Source organism: Emys orbicularis, chromosome 2 (genome assembly GCF_028017835.1).
Source record: "Emys orbicularis isolate rEmyOrb1 chromosome 2, rEmyOrb1.hap1, whole genome shotgun sequence".
NCBI lineage: Eukaryota > Metazoa > Chordata > Testudines > Emydidae > Emys > Emys orbicularis.
The window spans coordinates 185,370,500-185,389,735 of NC_088684.1; the positions used below are offsets into that span (position 1 = coordinate 185,370,500).

At 39.3% G+C, this 19,236-nt stretch overlaps 2 protein-coding genes across 3 annotated transcripts in view; one reads left to right on the top strand and one right to left on the bottom strand.

The window, feature by feature from the left end:
- The first annotated feature begins 3,638 nt into the window (after positions 1–3,638).
- Positions 3,639–11,272, top strand: C2H18orf21 (chromosome 2 C18orf21 homolog). The gene is made up of 5 exons (XM_065399221.1): positions 3,639–3,733; positions 4,183–4,205; positions 5,087–5,286; positions 9,596–9,792; positions 10,296–11,272. Exons 1-5 carry the CDS (start codon positions 3,654–3,656, stop codon positions 10,450–10,452), a joined length of 657 nt encoding a protein of 218 aa, XP_065255293.1. The 5' UTR covers positions 3,639–3,653; the 3' UTR covers positions 10,453–11,272.
- Positions 11,273–18,738: 7,466 nt separating this feature from the next.
- Positions 18,739–19,236, bottom strand: part of RPRD1A (regulation of nuclear pre-mRNA domain containing 1A) — a 62,665-nt gene continuing 62,167 nt past the window's right edge. Inside the window, exon 7 of one of the 2 annotated variants that reach the window (XM_065398027.1) lies at positions 18,739–18,990. In XM_065398027.1, coding sequence (XP_065254099.1) covers positions 18,841–18,990 — 150 coding nt within the window. In that variant the 3' untranslated portion in view covers positions 18,739–18,840. The remainder of the gene's footprint in view (positions 18,991–19,236) is intronic. The other variant, XM_065398028.1, reaches the window with a different exon arrangement.

Below are 19,236 nucleotides of genomic sequence, written 5' to 3' on the forward strand. Positions count from 1 at the left end.
ATTTATTATATCTAGGTTTTTTGTTTCTACTGATGGTGCACATCACCTCGATATTGGTGCACATAAAATTCACTCTGCACATGGATGGAAAAATTAGAGGGAATGTTGCTTGTATCCTCTTAAGAACATAAGAACAGCCATACTGGATCAGACCAATGGTCTATCCAGCCCAGAATCCCATCTTCCGACAGTGGCCAGTTCCAGGTGCCCCAGAGGGAATGACCAGAACAGTCAATCATTAAGTGATCCATCTGTTGTCCACTCCCAGCTTCCGGCAGTGAAGTTAGGGACACTTAGAGAAAGGTGTTGCATCCCTGACCATCCTGGCTAATAGCCAGTTGGATCCTTCATGAACTTATCTAGTTCTTTTTTGAACCCTCTTATAGTTTTGACATTCACAACATCCCCTGGCAATGAGTTCCACAGGTTTACTGTGCATTGTGTGAAGAAGTACTTCCTTTTGTTTTAAACCTGCTGCCTATTAATTTCATTGGGTGACCCCTAGTTCTTTTGTTGTGAAGGAGTAAATAACATTTCCTTATTCACTTTCTCCACACCAGTCAAGATTTTATAGACCTCTATATCTCCTTAGTCATCTCTTTTCCAAGCTGAAAAGTCTGTCTTTTTAACCTCTCCATACGGAAGCTGCTCCAGATCCCTAATCATTTTTGTTGCTCTTCTCTGTACCTTCTACAATTCTAATATATCTTTTTTGAGATAGGGCGACCAGATCTCCATGCAGTAATCAAGATATGGGTGTACCATGGATTTATACAGAGGTATTATGATATTTTCTGTCTTACTCTGTATCCCTTTTTTGACCGCTGCTGCCCATTGATGTTTTCAGAGAACTATCCACGATGACTCCAAGATCTCTTTATTGGGTGGTAACAGCTAACTTAGACCCCATCATTTTGTATGTATAGCTGGGATTATGTTTTCCAATGTACATTATTCTGCATTTATCAACATTGAATTTCATCTGCCATTTTGTTGCCCAGTCACCCAGTTTTGTGAGATTCCTTTGTAACTCTTCACAGTCTGCTTTGGACTTGACTATCTTGAGTAGTTTTGTATCATCTGCAAATTTTGCCACCTTACTGTTTACCCCTTTTTCCAGATCATTTATGAATATGTTGAACATCACTGGTCCCAGTACAGAAAACTGAGGAGACACCTCTATTTACCTCTCTCCATTCTGAAAATTGACCATTTATTCCTACCCTTTGTTTCCTATCTTTTAACCAGTTACTGATCCATGAGAGAACCTTTCTTCTTATCCCATGACAGCTTACTTTGCTTAAGAATCTTTGGTGCGGGACCTTATCAAAGGCTTTCTAAAAATCTATAAAAAGAACAGGAGTACTTGTGGCACCTTAGAGACTAACAAATTTATTTGAGCATAAGCTTTCATGGGCTAAAGCCCACTTCTTCGGATGCATAGAATGGAACATATATTGAGGAGATATATATACACATACAGAGAGCATGAAAAGGTGGGAGTTGTCTTACCAACTCTGAGAGGCCAGTTAAGTAAGAGGAAAAAAAACTTTTGAAGTGATAATAAAGAAAGCCCAGTACAGACAGTTTGATAAGAAATGAGAGAGTACTTATATGGGGAGATAGATTCAATGTTTGTAAGGCTCAGCCATTCCCAGTCTCTATTTAAGCCTAAATTGATTGTATCTAATTTGCATATCAATTCAAGCTCAGCAGTTGGTACAATATGTATATGTACAATATATCCACTGGATCACCCTTGTCCATATTTGTTAACCCCTTCAAAGAATTCTAAAAGATTGGTGAGCCGTGATTTCTTCTTCTACATATGAACAGGAGACTGAGATTAAGAAAGCTACTGGAGAATTATTATTATTTATTATTTGTATTACCATAAGATCTAGTAGTCCTAATCAAGGACCCGGATCCCATTGTGTGAAGTGTTGTACAAATACAGAACAAAAAGACAGTCCCTACCCCAAAGAGTTTATAATCTAAGTATAAAACAAGAAACAACAGATAGATGAGACACTAGAACCACTTAGTTTGGAAGCCCACCGACTGTGCAGATCAAAAGGAGCACCAGCCATGATCTGTAGTTACTAACCAGGGGGCCCAGAATCAGCATCCTAGAGGACAGCAGCAATGGGAAAAACAGATATAAGAACAGAATCCTGTTTCCATTATTGAGAACTCTGTGCTACCCAGAGATATTCTGCTCAGACAGTAAGTGTCCATACTGGGGATTTTCACTGCAGATGGCTCCAGAACAGAGACTCAAACTTTAAAGTCAGAAAGGACCATCATGATCATCTAGTCTGACCACCTGCACACTGCAGGCCACAGAACCTCACCTAATAACATGTAGCTAATCTGCAACTGCTAGCAGCAAATATCTCCAATGGCTGGTGATGGGACACTAGATGGGGAATTCTTTCCCAGGGGTCTGGCTGGCAGATCTTGCCCACATGCTCAGCATCTAATTTGTCACCATATTTGGGGTTGGAAAAGAATTTTCCCCTAGGTCAGATTGGCAAAGACTCCCCTCACCCCCCTTTTTTTTGGCCTTCCTCTACAGCATGGGGGACGGGTCACTCACACATTTAAACATGCTTAATATTAGGGAAAGCAACTAAAAATAGAAAGGTTTACTGTTTATACTAGATGATTGTTTATTGTTAAAAACATTCAATGATTTTTAAAATGTGTTTGCTTCATTCTCACATTTCCTTGCCAAAAGCTGTCTCCTTTCTGGAAATGACAAGGAGAACATGTGACACAGGGATGCAGCAAGGCACTGTGGTAAGGCTCCCGTAAAACACCACATTTTGGCCTCTCATTGCAATATTGCTAAGTTAACTAGTTCCATTTTTGGGCAGGTGGCTATTTCATCAGCATCACTGCAGCTGGGATTCATGGTAATTAATTCTGCACCTGCACATGTATCTGACAGGCCTTTCCTGTGCGGTGGCGGGCGCCTGCTCAGCGTTTCATCAGATTGACTTCTGGGCATTAGCTAACCCATGATCAGTGCCACAGTGACCAACTGCAGGGCAGAGCAGATCACTGGGCACGGGGCCGGCCACCCCCGCCTGTGAGGATTCGCGGCTTGCTGGGGGCCGCCACAACCCTGCTAGAAAGGCCAAAACTCTGCAGTGTAAACCGGCCCCGGGAGCTGCTCAAGGGGCCCCTGGCGCGCGGATGCCGCTGCAGGCCCCAGGAACAGATCGCGCCTGCGCAGCACTGGGGGGGTCCCTGCCCAGGCGAGTCCATGGGGGGTGCCGGCCGGCAGGGGGGCCCTGGAGCGACACACCCAGCGCGCGGCACCGAGTCCCGGCTCCCCGCACGCCAGGGCAGCGCGGCCGCGCTCCCGCCCAGCTTTACGCGCCCAGGAACCCCTGTCCCGCCTGCGCCTCGCACAGGCAGCGATTTTTTTGACGGCGCCTCGGGGCTGAGCGCGCGAGGCGGGGGGAGGGGCCAGGCCCGGCAGCGACCCCGCCCGACGGGCTCTTTCTCCCTCCCGCGGGGGAGGCCGGAACGTTTGTGCCGCGGCTGCTGTTTCCGCCCGGACCCTGCGCCGCGCTGTCACACCGGAAGGAAAGTCGGCGGCGCTGGACCGGTCGCGGCGGGGTGCGCGCGCGCCTCTCTCGGGGATGTCGAGGCGCCGGCGGTTCCTGGAAGGGGCGGCTCGGGCGCTGATGGGCACGTGCCCGGCTCAGGCCCGATTCCTGATGTAAGAGCCTGGCGCGCGGTCCCCCTTTCCGGGGGTGGGGGTGGGGAGAAGACCTACGGCATTCTGATTTGTGACGTAATGAGTCAAGGCCCCGCACCCTCGTGTTCAACCACCACGTGGCCCCGGTTTCTCGACGCCTCCAGGGGCCCGGGCTGTGCGGTGGCTGGGTGAGCCCCGCACGTTTGGGCCGAGCTGCTGTGGCTGCCCTGCACCAGGCTGACATCTGTCCACCCCCGCAGCCAGCTGTCCGTCTGTCCTGTTGCCCCCCTCCTGGCTTTCCACCTTCTCTCCACAACACTTCCTTGTAGGGGACAGCCTATACCTAGGGTAGGATCCCATACATGGGGTGGCTTGGTCTCGAACCAGTGCCTCCTGCTGCCCGAGTTTCAGTGACTTGTGTGCAGTGACTTGTCACTTGGTCAGTAACCCTGTTCTTTTTCCTCCCCCAGGTGGACGCTTCATTCCAAAAAAGGCAAGTTTAAACAATTCAGTGGTTTTGGTTCTTTAAATCGGAGCCAGACAGGCAAGCTCAATTCACAGCTTTTGAACTGCTCAGAACACATGATGTGACTTTTAGAACATGATCACTTCTTCTCCTCCACCCTCAAAAACAGGGTAACAGAGGGAAATTTTTTATCAGAGGGAATTAGGAAATATTTTCCCTTTGGTAGAATCTTCTGTGGCTACCACTTATGTCTGATTTAATGTTATCCGGAATGGGATGCAGTGAGGCAGATGTGGGACCATCTCTCCATATTGCATCCATTCACATCAAGCCTGAATTTGGCCTTTCATCAGCCTGTTTTGATTCTAACACTATTATATTTTTAACTAAATTTCAGTCTTGGAAGAAGCTTAGCAAGGGCAGACCACCTTTGACTTCAGTAGGGTTTTATGTTGACACAGGAGTGTGCCTCATGGAGTTTCTTGCAGGAATGTGGTTCTCAGAATGTAAGATTTTGAAGAAAGATGGAATGTATTTTTCTGGTACAATTACCCATTGGACAGTGCCTTATTATGTGTAACTGTACACACAATACTATAGGATTATTTTTTAACATTTTAGCATTTGGCTTCCTCTTGAGTTTTTGCTAAGTATGAAATGCAAAATCAAATTAATCATGTTTTTCGTGCTGACCTAGGAACACTTCTAACAGAACAGTTTGAACAAAGTACTTGTACCTGAATAATATTTTTAAAATGCTAGAAAAAAGGTTGCCGTGCCCTTATCAATGCGCAATTTACAGTATGCTGTAAATTAGTGGTTTAATAGCTGTAATATATGTTCACCTCTAAAACATACAGAGAGATGTTCATTTAGGGTTTTACTGTGTTACCTTTATTCGTCTGTAGATAACAAAACCAACAGAGAAAGGATATGCCCCTACTGTTTCCAGTTTCTGGTTCCTGATAACCACAGAGTACGTCTCAAACCCAAGATGAAACTGACTCCACGGATACAGAAACTTCTTAATCGGGAGGCAAAGAACCATAAACTCAATTTGAAACAGACAAAGCTTTTGAAAAAGTACAAGGACTCAAGAAGTGTTCTGGTAAGATTGCTATTCCAATTAACACGATAACTGGGTTTGTTCATTCTCTGGAGCATTTATTTCCCTCGAGAGAGGGAATAAAAGAAGATAGGAAGCTTTTCTGTTTAGAAATTGAGCTTGCAAGCCATAAGATTATTTCATCAGAACATAACAACTTTCTCTATGTAACTTTCCTGTTGGGGTAACTTCTATTCAGATACACACACACACACACACACACACACACACACACAAGGAATTTTAAAACAAAAAAACTGACTCTAACAACAAGGAGATGAGAAAACGGCAGGTGGAAAAATCCCCAAACCTCAAACACATGGCTGCAAAAATGTATAGAAGCCACAATCTGCATATTCTAAAATTTAAACTAAAGAACAAACCACCTGTGAAGATCACTTTTTGTTGAGAACGTTCCTGGTGTAAAGTGTACTGCTAGTCCATTTGTGCGGTTTTGCAGAAGTGTCTCCAGCTAAACTAGCAGCAGCAAAGATGCTTGTCTTTTTCCACCCTCTTCACTCAAGAGTGTTATGACCTGCAGAGCCTAATTGGGGCCAGATAAATCCTAACATCATTAAGTAGAGGTTGATTTCCTCTTTTTTTAAGAAAAGGGGGAAAACCTAAGCTGAAAAGCCTGTTAAAAGTTAAGATTCCAGCAGTTACACTAATTTGGCTGTGATGGACTTTTTTTTAAGTGTATAAGCTAAATGTTACTGTTTGTCATAAAATGTCTATGATAAAGCATACAGCATGTGTAACATAATCCCAGTTAAGGTTGCCGTTGGAACATTAACTCTTATTGCCTGACTTCTTGTTTTCTTCTTTATCCATTTGAGATATGTCTGCCCAGTGTTTTGGAGCCCATGGGAGCGAGCCTCTCAGGCCAGGTTGATAGACTTAGGTAGTGGGGCTCGTGCTAGTGCTCTGAAAATAGCTGTATAGACAGGGCTTTGAAGCTGTGGCTCAGGCGCTGAAACCCAGGGAGTGCAGGGTGTTTCATACTCTGAGTCACACTTCAAATCTCTGTCTAGACAGCTGTTTTTTGAGTACTAGTGAAAGCTCTGCTAGACCAAGTCTGTCAACCCGGGCTGGGATGCTCGCTCACGTGGGCTGCAAAATGCTGTGTAGACATACTCATGGAGGCCTGAAGATTTCAAGGACAGCTATGCCTGGAGGAAACACTTGTCACCAGTCTCCCGTTTAGAAGTCTGTTGTGAAGCTGTGTACCTAAATGAGAGTAAATTATTTCTGGAAGAGATCAAAAGTTCATACACACACACACAAAGTGCTTAGTAGCACATTAATACTGTCCTAGTTGCTTCTATTTTGAGGGCGAGGATATCCATAGTGACATGTAGTCGCACATGTCAGACAATGAGACAATTTTGTTGGTTTGGTTTGTTTCTTTGTCAGCGTTTTTCAAATTGAGTGTGAACTGCCTGAGAAGCTTCTGATGTCTCCAAGAGGAAGCTCAAACAATCTTGGGTTGGGTGGTCATTTTGTGTGAGACTTCCCTGACCAGTGTTTAATATTCAGTAATGAATAGCCAATCAATGAGTTCTTGTTTGCTGAGTAGAAAGTGGAAACGATCCAGTAAGAAGGAAAAATGAATAACTGGCTTCCCCTGTCTACTGGGTTAAAATATACATTTCTACCCCAGAGCACAGTGCTTTATCACCAATAAAAGGCACTTTACCCAGTGCTGCAAACCAGTGTGCATTAGGGGAGGTCTCAGAATGCTTTCTGGGCTCGATTTTTGCTCTCATTTACACCAATGTGTAAATCCAAAGTAACTTCATTAAAATAATGAAAATAGTCATTAAGGGGCAAGGGAAGACACTTGTTAACACAAAATATAGTAAACAATGCTAACATGTTTCACTTTACTGCATGATCGTCATTATATTCCAGAACGATTAAAATGGAGAAGTGTTCAAGTTCTGAAGCTGTCATGCAGAGAATAACTATATATACCTTTAATGTAGTGCTATAGAGACATACAAATCTATTAAAACAATTATATAGTCAGATGTCTTAATAAATGAAGACGACACTCCACTGGGCACAACATTGAGTCTTTAGAGTATGTCCTGCGGTCAGATTGGACAGCTTTCTAAGAAATGGGGAAACTACTGATTATAATTTCCTGTGCCAGAATTTGCAACAATAGAAATCTGAAGCACCAACAACAAGATTGGGTTGAGGAAGTATCATAATCATTAACTAGTATCACTTATATGTCAAAGCTATAGGCACTTCAGATAGACACAGTACAAAACTAACAAAATGAAGCAAATTCCCTCCCCTCAAAATTTTAGTTTCCATTTGAAGGGCTCACGGACCACTGTGAACTTGGAAATTTTGCTTTTATTATTCACTGGTGTGATATTACAAACATTTAGGATAGATTTGAGGAACTGTCATTTTAGACAGCTGATATTCAGTGTGTCTCTTCCTTTTCCAATAATGTGGGTGGTCTTGCCCAAACAAACTTAAGTAATGATACTAAGGAGTAGTTGGCAAGGTGTGTATGTACCGCTATGGGTACCTCTCCCCCCCCCCCCCCCCCCAAAAAAAAGAACCAAATATTGATGTACACTGTGACCTGCTGCAGAGCTGTAACAGGTTTTTAAACAAAAATATACATTTGTTTGTTAGCTGGACAGATTCTCAGAATGTAGCAGGCATCCATATAAATGTGAGTTTATAGTTTGTGGTCCATTCTAATCTCCATGCAATGTCCTTGAATTGGGATTTAAACATAGTAATAATACCATCTGCTCTGTTTCAGACAGACTGACAATCTCATTAAGATCTGTCCAAGTTAAGATCAAGATTGACTTACATACTTACTGTTATTTGGTTGCAATTTGCTACTTGGATTGTGCTTGAAATGTTTCTGGTATTGTATACTTAAAATACTATCAGGAACTGACAGCTCCCAAAATTACCATTGTAGAGCCATATAAGCTCCTACTGTAGAAAATGACACATTAGGAGCAAGGTTGACTGAGACTTAAACCAACAAGCTGACAGGCTATGTTTACAAGACCTTTCTTAGCCATTAGCGATATTTTATATCTTGGTTTAAGCATTCTGCTAACTTTGCAATTTGCATAAAATTACCTTATTCTATTTTGCAGTGTTCTAAAACTCCTAGAGGTATCATCTGTACATTTTTTTTGTAGATATGTTTCATCAGTTAATGGAAGATCAGCTGTTAACAAGATTTTTGCCTAAGTCATTGGTTCCCAAACTTTGGGTTGTGGACCACTGGTGGTCTTCTGTGGAGAGCTGGCAGATCACATTGTTTTGATTCTCCTTGTTTCTAGCTGAATCCATTAAAAAGAGCTAAAATAAATTTAAAAGCTTTCCTATTATTTTCTGTGAAAGCAGTTGGTGTACTTGTAAGAGATGTTATGTGATGGGAGCAGTGGACAATCTCTCTATTAATATATGGTTTTGCCCACTCAGCTGCTTCCCCTTTTGACCCCACGGAACTTTAGTAGATACCCTCTAGTCCCACTCTTCCTGTGTGGTTCTCCTTCTCTCCATACCAATGGGTTACCTTGTTTCTTTTTATCAGTAGTGCATTTTTTTTATTTTTGAAGATTTTGGATTTTTAATATCATTTTCTCTGAAGACTCACCAAAAAAGTGTTCCGGAGGGGTAGCCGTGTTAGTCTGTATCAGCAAAAACAACGAGGAGTCCTTGTGGCACCTTAGAGACTAACAAATTTATTTGGGCATAAGCTTTCGTGGGCTATAACCCACTTCATCGGTGCCACAAGGACGCTTCGTTTTTTGCAAAAAAGTGTTGTATATTTAAATAGAGGTGTAAATTTAAAAAATTAATTTTAAAATACATTTTGATCATTTTCCGGTTTCTTGTATGTTTGTGGTGAAACATGAATCCCACTGAGGTACGTTCAGAGTATTGTACAGTCAGAGCCACTTTTAATGTTGTCTAGTCTTTTTGTTGTGACATTGTTTTTCATGTTTCACTCCATGTGTTTGCAATTCAGTATTAAAAGTCCCCTGAAATTAGTTTCCAGGGGATTGGAGTCATTTCTAGTCAGACCCTGGGGGATTTGATGGCTTAAGTGGTTTAAAGGAGAAAGCTAGAGGTAGATTTGATGTTGCTTTTTATGTCTCTCTGCTTCACACAAGTAAGTATTTAAGCAGCTTGATTCACTCTGTAATTTTGAAGAGCAGTTTGGATCAGTCTAAAAGTGTTAGTCACCAATGCCTTCTACATTTAAAATGGGGAAAGACTGACAGAAGAGCAAACATTTCCTTTCCTCTCTTCATAGCTGGTTACTTGCAACACATGCAACAAAACAACAAGACATCATGGTAAAAGCAGAGATTTTCTGGCAACAGCAACAAGCCGTTCTGGTACTCCGAAGAGTAAACCAGACCCAAAGACTCCGATATCTGCAAACAAAATGACACCCTTAAACCACAGTAAATCTGGATCTACAAGCAAGAGTCCAGCATCAACTTCCAGGTGCCTATTTCCATTTTACCTAAAGAGGCAACAGTACTAGAAGTCAGGAAAAGGGAGTTCAGACAAGTCATTTAGTAATCTCTCTGATAATAAATATTTTATCTATCAGGGATCTGAAATGGAAGATCAGTTGTTTTTTTAAATTGCAGAAGTCCAAAGGGTCTAATAAAAAGAGTGACTAGGGGTAAAAAGTATCACTTCTGGGTGTTTTTAAAAAAAATAAACTTCAGCCTTAGTGTGAGATACCATTTAGGGTTTTATTTTCTAAGCATGTATGTAATTGTGTGCACAAACTCAGTACTTTCAAACATATTTGGGTAGTTGTGCTTCTCACAGCTCACTTTCACACACAATGCATAAGTTATGTTTGCAGTTAAGTAATTGTGCACCTGAATTTTATGTACACAACCATTTTCAAAATCAGACCATAAAATTACATTATTCCTCCAGCCTCACTTTTTAATAAGAGATTTATCTGATTTTTGTTTTGTTTTGCTTTTCAGAACATGCATGTCTGGACAGTCACCATCCAGTTCTTTCCCCAAGACTCCCAAAAACACTAAATTTCATTTTACTCAGCTAAAATGGTTGCTTAATCTTGAAGAAAAACAAAAGAGCCAGAAGAAGATGGACCTGAAAAACTTCTTGTCTTCACTTTGAAATACTGAATAATTACAATAGTCATGATAATGGTTACAGTAGAAGTGGCTAAAATTGGGCCAGTAAATGAACTAAATTAATGGCTGCTTTATTAATTGTTTTATAAACTTAAACAATTTTTGTTAATACTGGTTTAATTTCTGGCTGTGGTAAGGCCTTAAGCATGTAGGGGAGATTTAAATACATTGTTTGGAAACAGTCTCTGTACTTTTATATAGATTCCCTACCAGAGGATATTGCTGGAATAATAAGGTAATAAGCCAAGTCTTGGAAGCCTGTACTTGTTTCACAGTCTTTAATGGCTCTGGAATTAAAAGCCAAAATCTGTTCTTGGACCAGATTGGCTTGTGCTGTAGCAATCAGTGTAATGATTTTTAAAATAGGATCCTGTACCACAGTAGAACTTGCAGAGGATCTGCTTATCTCTAATTCTTTCCAGATCTGTGCTGTGAATGGTGTGGGTTTGCTTGTGAGTTTTACTCAGGACTTTCTCTGTGACTGTGCAGATCTGCACATAAACCTGATTTCCAAAGGAAATCTGTGCGCTCATCTTAATGAACTGACAAAGTAATTCTGAAACATTCCTGCTTACCGCTATTCAGCGGAAGTAAGTCTTATTCTGCAATTTCTGAAGTTGATGGCTCCAGTTTTACATTTGGAAAGAATATTAATTATTGTTTTTACATACAAATAGCTTTAAAACCAAAAAATTTGTCTCTTTCTGTAAGTTATATAAAGTTGCTTCCTTTCTGTTCCAGTCCTCATTCTTGTTTTGGCACCACTAAAGCAACAAATAAAATGATTCCACTTGTCCCTTGAAGTGCATCTGGCTTTTTTAAAAATCCAATTAAAGACCACTTTCCAACAAATACAAGTTGGTATATTTAAAAAAAACATTTCAGGGAGGGCAGAGCTTGTTGCAAATCTTAGTTTTAATCTCATAAGGGCTGATAAGTATGTAATATTCATATGAATCTTCTGGAAATGGGTAATGTGGCTGAAATACATAATAAAAGTGATTTAGAAAGCCCTTCCTTCACTTTAGATGTAACTAAAATATATGTAGGGTCAATTTTTAACAATTTTTCTGGTAACTATGCTTTGACAATGCATTGTGCTGTTTTTCCTCTCTGTAGAGCTCTGTATTTATTTACATGGGTCACTTTATGGCTTGTCCTCTGATGCCTTTACTAATTCTTCAGTTTTGTTGGGAAGAAAAATGTATATTTTAAAGCAGTATTTTAAAAGGGTCTGTGTTGTAAAATCTTTATGAATTTTTTTAAAAAATTTTTTACAGTAAGGTGTGTGCCACTTTTGGATGCTGTGACGCTGGGTGATTGAAACATATTATTGCCACTGTTAGACAGTTGCAACACATTTTATACAAAGTATGTCATGTAAGGTATCAATGGAAAAGTTACAATCTATCCAATATGATTTATCCTATTTGTATGCACGTATCATCTTTGTATCTAATGTTAAATCCCTTTATATCCTATTTATCACCCATAACAATTTTACATTCAACACAAACACTTTGTCCAAACTATGGGAATGGACATGAGTACTAGGATGACTCCCAAATACGCCAACCTCTTCATGGGCTACATTAAGGAAGCATTTCTGGACAAATACACCCTGAAACCAATGAAATACCTGAGACACATCAACGATATTTTCTCTGGACAAATGACCTAAACTTCATCATAGATTTCCACCATAATTTCAACAACCACTCCCCATTCTTTAAACTCTCTCTAGAACACTCCCACATTAGCATCAACTTCCTGAATACACTATCAGCTTCAACCATGGAACCTTACAGACAACTATATACAAAAAACCCATAGTTCATCACACCTACCTTCACAGATCCAGCAACCACCCCAAACACACCAAGAAATTTATCTACAGCCAGACACTCTGATACCACAGAATATGCTCTGAGGAGAAAGTCTGGGCTATACACTTTAACACACTTAAAACTGCCTACACCAAACAAGGACACTCCACTAGAGAAGGAGATCATGTCATGAAATGGGCCACTCAAATACCTCAAGAGAACCTGCTTCAACACAGAAATAACTCCCCCCTGTGACAATTACAACCCATACTTGATGAGGACCTCATCCTAAAGAAATCTTTCCTGAACCCCCTCTGTTGGCCTTCAAATAACCCTCCCAACCTTTCCAAGCTCATCATCAGAAGTAGCTTCACCCAGACCAGGATACACCAACTGAAAACCACCCGATCCTTCCAGAACAACAGATGCAAAACCTGCACACATCTCAACCGCTACAATGATCAATAATCCCCACAACACACCTTTCAAGATCGATGGGTCCTACACGTGCCTATCACCATATATGGTGTACCTCTTCCCGTGCACTAAATGCCCCAATAACAACTTTGTGGGTGAAATGAGACAATCAGTATGCTCCAAATGAACTCACACAGAAAAATTATGCAAGACAAAAACACCCTATCACCTGTGTGTGAACACTTTTCACAGAGTGATCACTCTATATCTGAACTCTCAATCCTCATCCTCAAAGGAAGCCTGCACAACACCTTCAAAAGACAAGCCTGGGAGTTTAAACTCAACTTTCCTAGACACTAAAAATCATTGACTGAATATGGACACTGGATTTATGGTTTATTACAACAATTTGTAACCCACTAACCCCCTCCCACCTATTTTTTCTCCCCCTCCCATCCTCTTATGACTGGAGAGGTGGTAATTGGCCACTTCACCTTGAATGGTCCTTTGAAATATCTGTTAACTACATGTGCTAAACAATCTGTTCCACCGTGTACATTTCTCAGACCTAAAGAAAAGCTCATCCTAAGCTTGATAGCTTGTATCTTAAACCAATAGAAGTTAGTCCTGGCTACGACAACACTGCATATAAGAAAACAAAATGGTAATAGTAATCAGTTTGGTACAGCAATCATGCTTAAACTTTCTTCCATTTTGAGATATTCCCAGTTTCAGCAATTATTCCCCATTTTAAGTATGGGGAATCTCTCAAACTGGTAAATCTTTCAAAATAGAAGACACTAAGTGTAATCATTGTCATGGATTTTTCTTTTTATAATGGAGTCTCCTGTCGCTTCAATTGATAACTTCTTTAGTTTTAAACAGTTTTTAGAGACACTCACCACAAAACTATATGTTTTTCCTTTAGAACAAATTCCACTCTCATTTAAAAGTGCCATTTCACGCAACTGAGAGAGTAATGTAATCATTAAAATTATTATAAACTAGCCGCAGTCAAAATGGTGGCATGGTTTTGGGTTACTCAGAACAATATATGGAGGCTATATATAGACATTTCAGAGAACATAGGTTGGGCATATAAGCATTAAATAATGTTGATTTACGATGTTTTTACAACATTTTATTCTTTTAAATATGAAAACATTATACATTGAGGTGTTATTTAGAGGACAAATTACACAAGAATTACACATTCTGTGAGCAGTGCACAATAATGAAACACATTTTTACATTTCAAACATCTTTCTTGTCAGCTTTCAACAAATGAGTAAATTTCTGTTGCAAACAAGTTACAAAGTGCTGTTATTGCATTTTTGCAAATTCCCACAAAAAAGGATCATGCTTACTAGGATACTTTTTAATGTAGTAAAGATTAAATCAGAATTTGACTTCTAAATAGTAAGATGGAGAAGTTGACCTATTAAGATAATTTAACACAGTGAGACAGGTTCAAAGACAGAATGGTCATCCATTTTAAAAAAAGATAATCAATATTCCCATTAAGATTTTTAAGTTGATTCTAGAGTGTGTTGCTGACAGCCAGATCCTAACTGCTTTATTCACACAAATAGTGGGAATATCGGCATGAGAAAAGTAAGCAAGAATTAATCCCAAGTGTTTGTATTAATAGAAAACCAGCCCATCAAAAATAGTGCCATTGCAGCTGATTCACTAATCTTTCAACAATAACTCTATAACTTTCTATTACCATATGTACTACAGGTTTAATTTTACCCCCAGGCAGAGGGCCAGAAAAAGGCCTATGCACAAGTTACATGCATTTAAGTTCTCCAGGTAGTGCATAGGCTTTTTGATGGCCCTCTATGGAAGGGTGAATTTTGGTGATCACTAGAGGACACATTTGCAGACACTGAAATTCATGGGTGTTTTGCCACTGACTTCTAGATTTTAAAGCATGTAGCTTTCATTGTGTTGGGTGGGAGGGGGAATCATGGAAGGTTGACTGGTTTAATATATGAAAGGTTGAAGCTGAATGTAAAACAGAGAAGCTAATGTTACTGAAATCTATAAATTAACTTTCTACAGAGGAGGCAATTTATCTTTTTCAACAGTTACAATTCTTTTGTAACCAAGAATCTTAAATTTGTTTGTAAGATCACAAAAATATGGAGAATAGGCATTTTTAGAGATTTTTTATAAAGTTTTACAACTATATGGCTTTATCTTCAAAGTCGTTACTTCATTAGAGTAATCCCGCTGACAGCAGCAGAATTACCTGCAAGTAGGTATTATTCATATGATTAAGGGCTGCGGGATTATGTTCATGCTTTTTCACTAAAAACTCCTGAACTATATAATATAACTGAGTAAATAAATGTGTATCTCTCACCTGAAGGATCTAATTTTTTATTATTAGAAAACGCTTCAAGGTGTAACATTTGTTGAGCTAAAAAAAATTTGCATCTAGTATCCACCTTTGGGCAGGTGATTTGGATTTCAGTGCAATTGTGTCACATTACCAAAATACAACTTTATCCAGATTAGGCGACTACACCTCATTTTATCTACCTGGGAACAATCCTGTGCACAGGTATATATGCTACATTTTGGTACCTGAGAACTTAAGGATACCTGCCAACCATATGGGGTTGCTGTTGTGTCTTACTGAATAGTATGTCTCCTCCAGTGAATCTGGGAATGGTGTTACAGTATTAAAACATCAAATTCATTGATATTGTGCTGTCACTACCATAGAAATCAGACAGTTGGAGCACCATTCATCCACTACCATGAGATACTTTTAGTGACAAACAAGGAGCATTTTATCTCCCCGAAATTGTTTGTTTTCAAACTAAATTTGAGTGGCTGTTAAAAAAACCCAAACAAAGCACACTGCAGAATTAAAAGTTCCGTGAGGTAAAAACATTAACAGTGAGATACAGCAAATTTTATCCAAAGAAAAGTATAGTTCTCAAACTTTCACTTAAAATTATATCAAAATTCATGTTCATCTCAAGGAAAAGTTTGATTTTTTTCAATATATTTTTCCTAAATCTTGTCTTTAACCACTTCTAAATATACATCTATAGATACACAACAATATTACTAAAACTTAAGAAGAGAATAAGAGTGAAGTCAGTGTCTACCTTTCTCTCTGTCCTTGAGGAGCTGAATGCCGATTTTCCTTGACTTTTACACATTGATTTCTGCCCTTTTTCTGAATAAGGCAGGTGGAGAAGGAATGGATGTTTAAACTTTTTACAACAAAATATTTTAAAAATCCAGGCTCTGATCTTACAAAGAACTCTACATCAGCAGACCTCTACACCTAGTGACTTCAATGGCGGCAGCTGTCCACCTGCTTTGGAACGGATTGAGATTACTGATTCGTTCTGTGCATTTATGATTCATGAAATAACTGATCTGATTTTTGGTTTTAATTTATAAGAAATTTTGTACTATGTTTTACAAAAGGAGAGTTCTTCTTTGCAGCAATAATGTGTGTGCATATACATTTATACAGCTACATTTTTAATGGATTAGAACACATTTAAACCATGAAAGTCTTAATCTAGGTCTAAGTTTTCAAATAGTCTTCAACTTTTGAAAAGATGACTATGGATATTTTTTACATACCTGACTCTGCTTAAGAAAACATAGCTAATTTCCTTTGTTCTAATTATTGTCCATATCCTTTCCACTCTGGTTTTCACTGTGGAATGATAAAATGAGTAGAAAGCCCACTCAAATGGCTATAAATCTGTTGAAGGCTGGTCAGCTCAGACCATCAAGCATCTTCCCACCCCTTAATCAGGTTTTTGGGTGGGAAACTCCCAATGAAAACAACTCTACATAATATCATCTCCTTGCAAATTACAGGGTAAAGTGTGCAAAAATGAATGTTGATCCTGTCAGATTTAATTCCCGGAGGTTCCTCCTTCATGCATGTAAACCTGAGAGGGACTTGGAGTGTTTTGGGACCAGGTGTGGGTTGAGAGGCCACGCCAGCAGCAGTCTAGATGGTATATTGTTAGGGAGGATAGGAAGAGTCCCAGGAAATATCATGTAGAGTCTGGCCCTCTTTGTAAATACCCAATTTCTCTGTTACCTTCAAATGTACAGAGAAATTCATGGGTGAAGGTCCAAACTCTCTGAGACCCCTCTGTTGGCCACCAAACCCTATTCTGAAGTAATGATGCTGTGCAGAAACCCTGTAATTTCACTCCATAGATTTTTCCATCTAACTACAGCCCATTTGTGGTACTTTTTGCAGAAGAGGAAAATCTGACTGTATGTGCTTGTGTCCACATATGAATATTTTTTTTAAAAAAGGCTGTTATATCCTGCTGATAGTTAACAAGTATTCCAGGGCCTGGACATACTGAAGTAAATGGCAAAACTTTCACTGACTTCAGTAGGGCCAGGATTTGACTCCAGGACTATACTGAGTCATCTCAGTCTATTTTACTTTAAAAACTGCTGTTTTTAAGTATGTAATATGGGATGGGGAGGTACAGTGTTAATTGGCTGTAAACTTTATTTATGCTTACACTGATGTAAAAAGTTTTAGTTTACATGACAAGTATGAGTAAAGGTGGATATTTGTTAATATTGCTATGAATGTTTACAATGAAAGAGCTTCTCTAGGCAAATCTCTCGCTAGAACACTTAATAAAGTCTCACACGGTAAAACAAACTCAAACACTTGGGGTCAGATGTTCAAGGGTATTTGAGGGCCTATGGATGCAGCTAGGAGCCTAGTGGGATTTTCAAAAGCACCTAGGTGCTTAACTCCTATTAATGGTGAGTAAGGCACTTTTGAAAATTCCACTAGGCATCTAGCTGCATCTTGAGGTTCCTAAATACCGTTAAACATCTGTCTCTTAGTGTTTTTAAAAGGCAAGGGGTAAACAACTTTATTTTCATAAGTTTAGTTACTCATATACAAATACCACATTTATACGGTGATAGAGTTTGTTTTTAAACACACATCCAGCAACATTTTTCTACAGTTTAATACACACAGCGGCCTAGATTTTCTGGGAGAAAGTCCCCTCCTTGTAAGAAAAGGAGACCAAGATCTAGAAGATGTTTACTGGGAGGCTTAGAGACAGGAGACCTGTGGTGCTCATTTGCCTCTTTAGACAGGTTTCTCCATGGGAGAGGATGCTTTGACCCAAAGTTTCCACAGACAACAAAATTCTACTTGTAGTATCATCATGCTGTATAAGTAAAATGGTACTTGAGTACTTTCAAATTTTAATAATGGCCATTCAAAAATAGGTATGGTCCTGAGTAACCACTGCATACTATAGTTAAAGCTGTGGAATGACTTCCCATTTCTGGGATCAGGTTTGTTAATGGAGACAGATGTGGCAGAAAGGGGTTATTGTACAAAGAAGTGGTCCTTCAATTTACAAAGCAAGTTGTCAGGAAAAAAAGCATTTCTATTGTACTAATTAATATGTGTAGTTTTTACTCAGTATTTTTAATGTTTACTTTTAAATATTAAAATTATGCACAATTTTGAGTCACTTGAGGTGTTCAATTTAACATGATTTATATTTTCCACTTTCAAAGCTGGTTAACAACATTTACTTTAAAATAAAGCAGTAGTTTTATTTGGGGATGAGTAAATTAACTTAATAAATAACCAGTAACATCACTCTCCACATAAAAATAAATTGCAGTAGTCTTCTTATAAACATAAGATTGTGATTTCCATAATGTTCCATTGCCTCACTAGCCATTGAAATGTGGCAACTTAAATGTATACTTTGATTATATAGTGAACTACACTGAGTAGAGGGTGCATAAAAAAAATAAAGTGAAAACTTATCAGTTTCATACAGGGCACCTGATCAAAATCTGTACAAAAGATAAGAATATTTTAAGATAATTACCCATTCTTTAACGTAATAATATACAGATGCCACCTTTTATAAATGTACCTATATGTTCACTTGCCAATAAAACAGTAAACAAACCAATATTTTAAACAATTCTTATAAATTATTTTGAGCTATTTTTTTTTTACCGCCACTCTCCAACAATGTACAAAAGTAATACTACAGGACTATCAATCAGTCTGACCTACCCCTCACTCCACAGAAGAGCAGAGGCTATAGAAATAGAGGTTCTTATAATCAATCATCACTGTAGATGTCTCCAGCAAATGGTAGGTGCACATGACTGCCTGTGACATTGGGAAGTCGAGACAGATCAGGAAGGTTCTGGATGCGTGACCTGAGTTCTTTTCGCACCTGGGATACTCTGGCTAACTTGCGCTTGTATTCCTGTAATGCAAAAGTAGTTGACGTTAGATTATTTTTCAGTCACTGTTGCTTTCATGGTGGGATTTTCAAAATCTCATCCATAGTGTTTAACTGACATTTTGTTGATACAGACTCCCTTAAGCAAGTGAGGTAATTAAATATGTTTTTATAGGTGAGGAGTTGGACAACCAGATATTTTCCAAGTAGTTTATCACCTGCTGGAACCAGTGTTTGATTCCCAGATAGCTCAGGAATCACAACACTGCT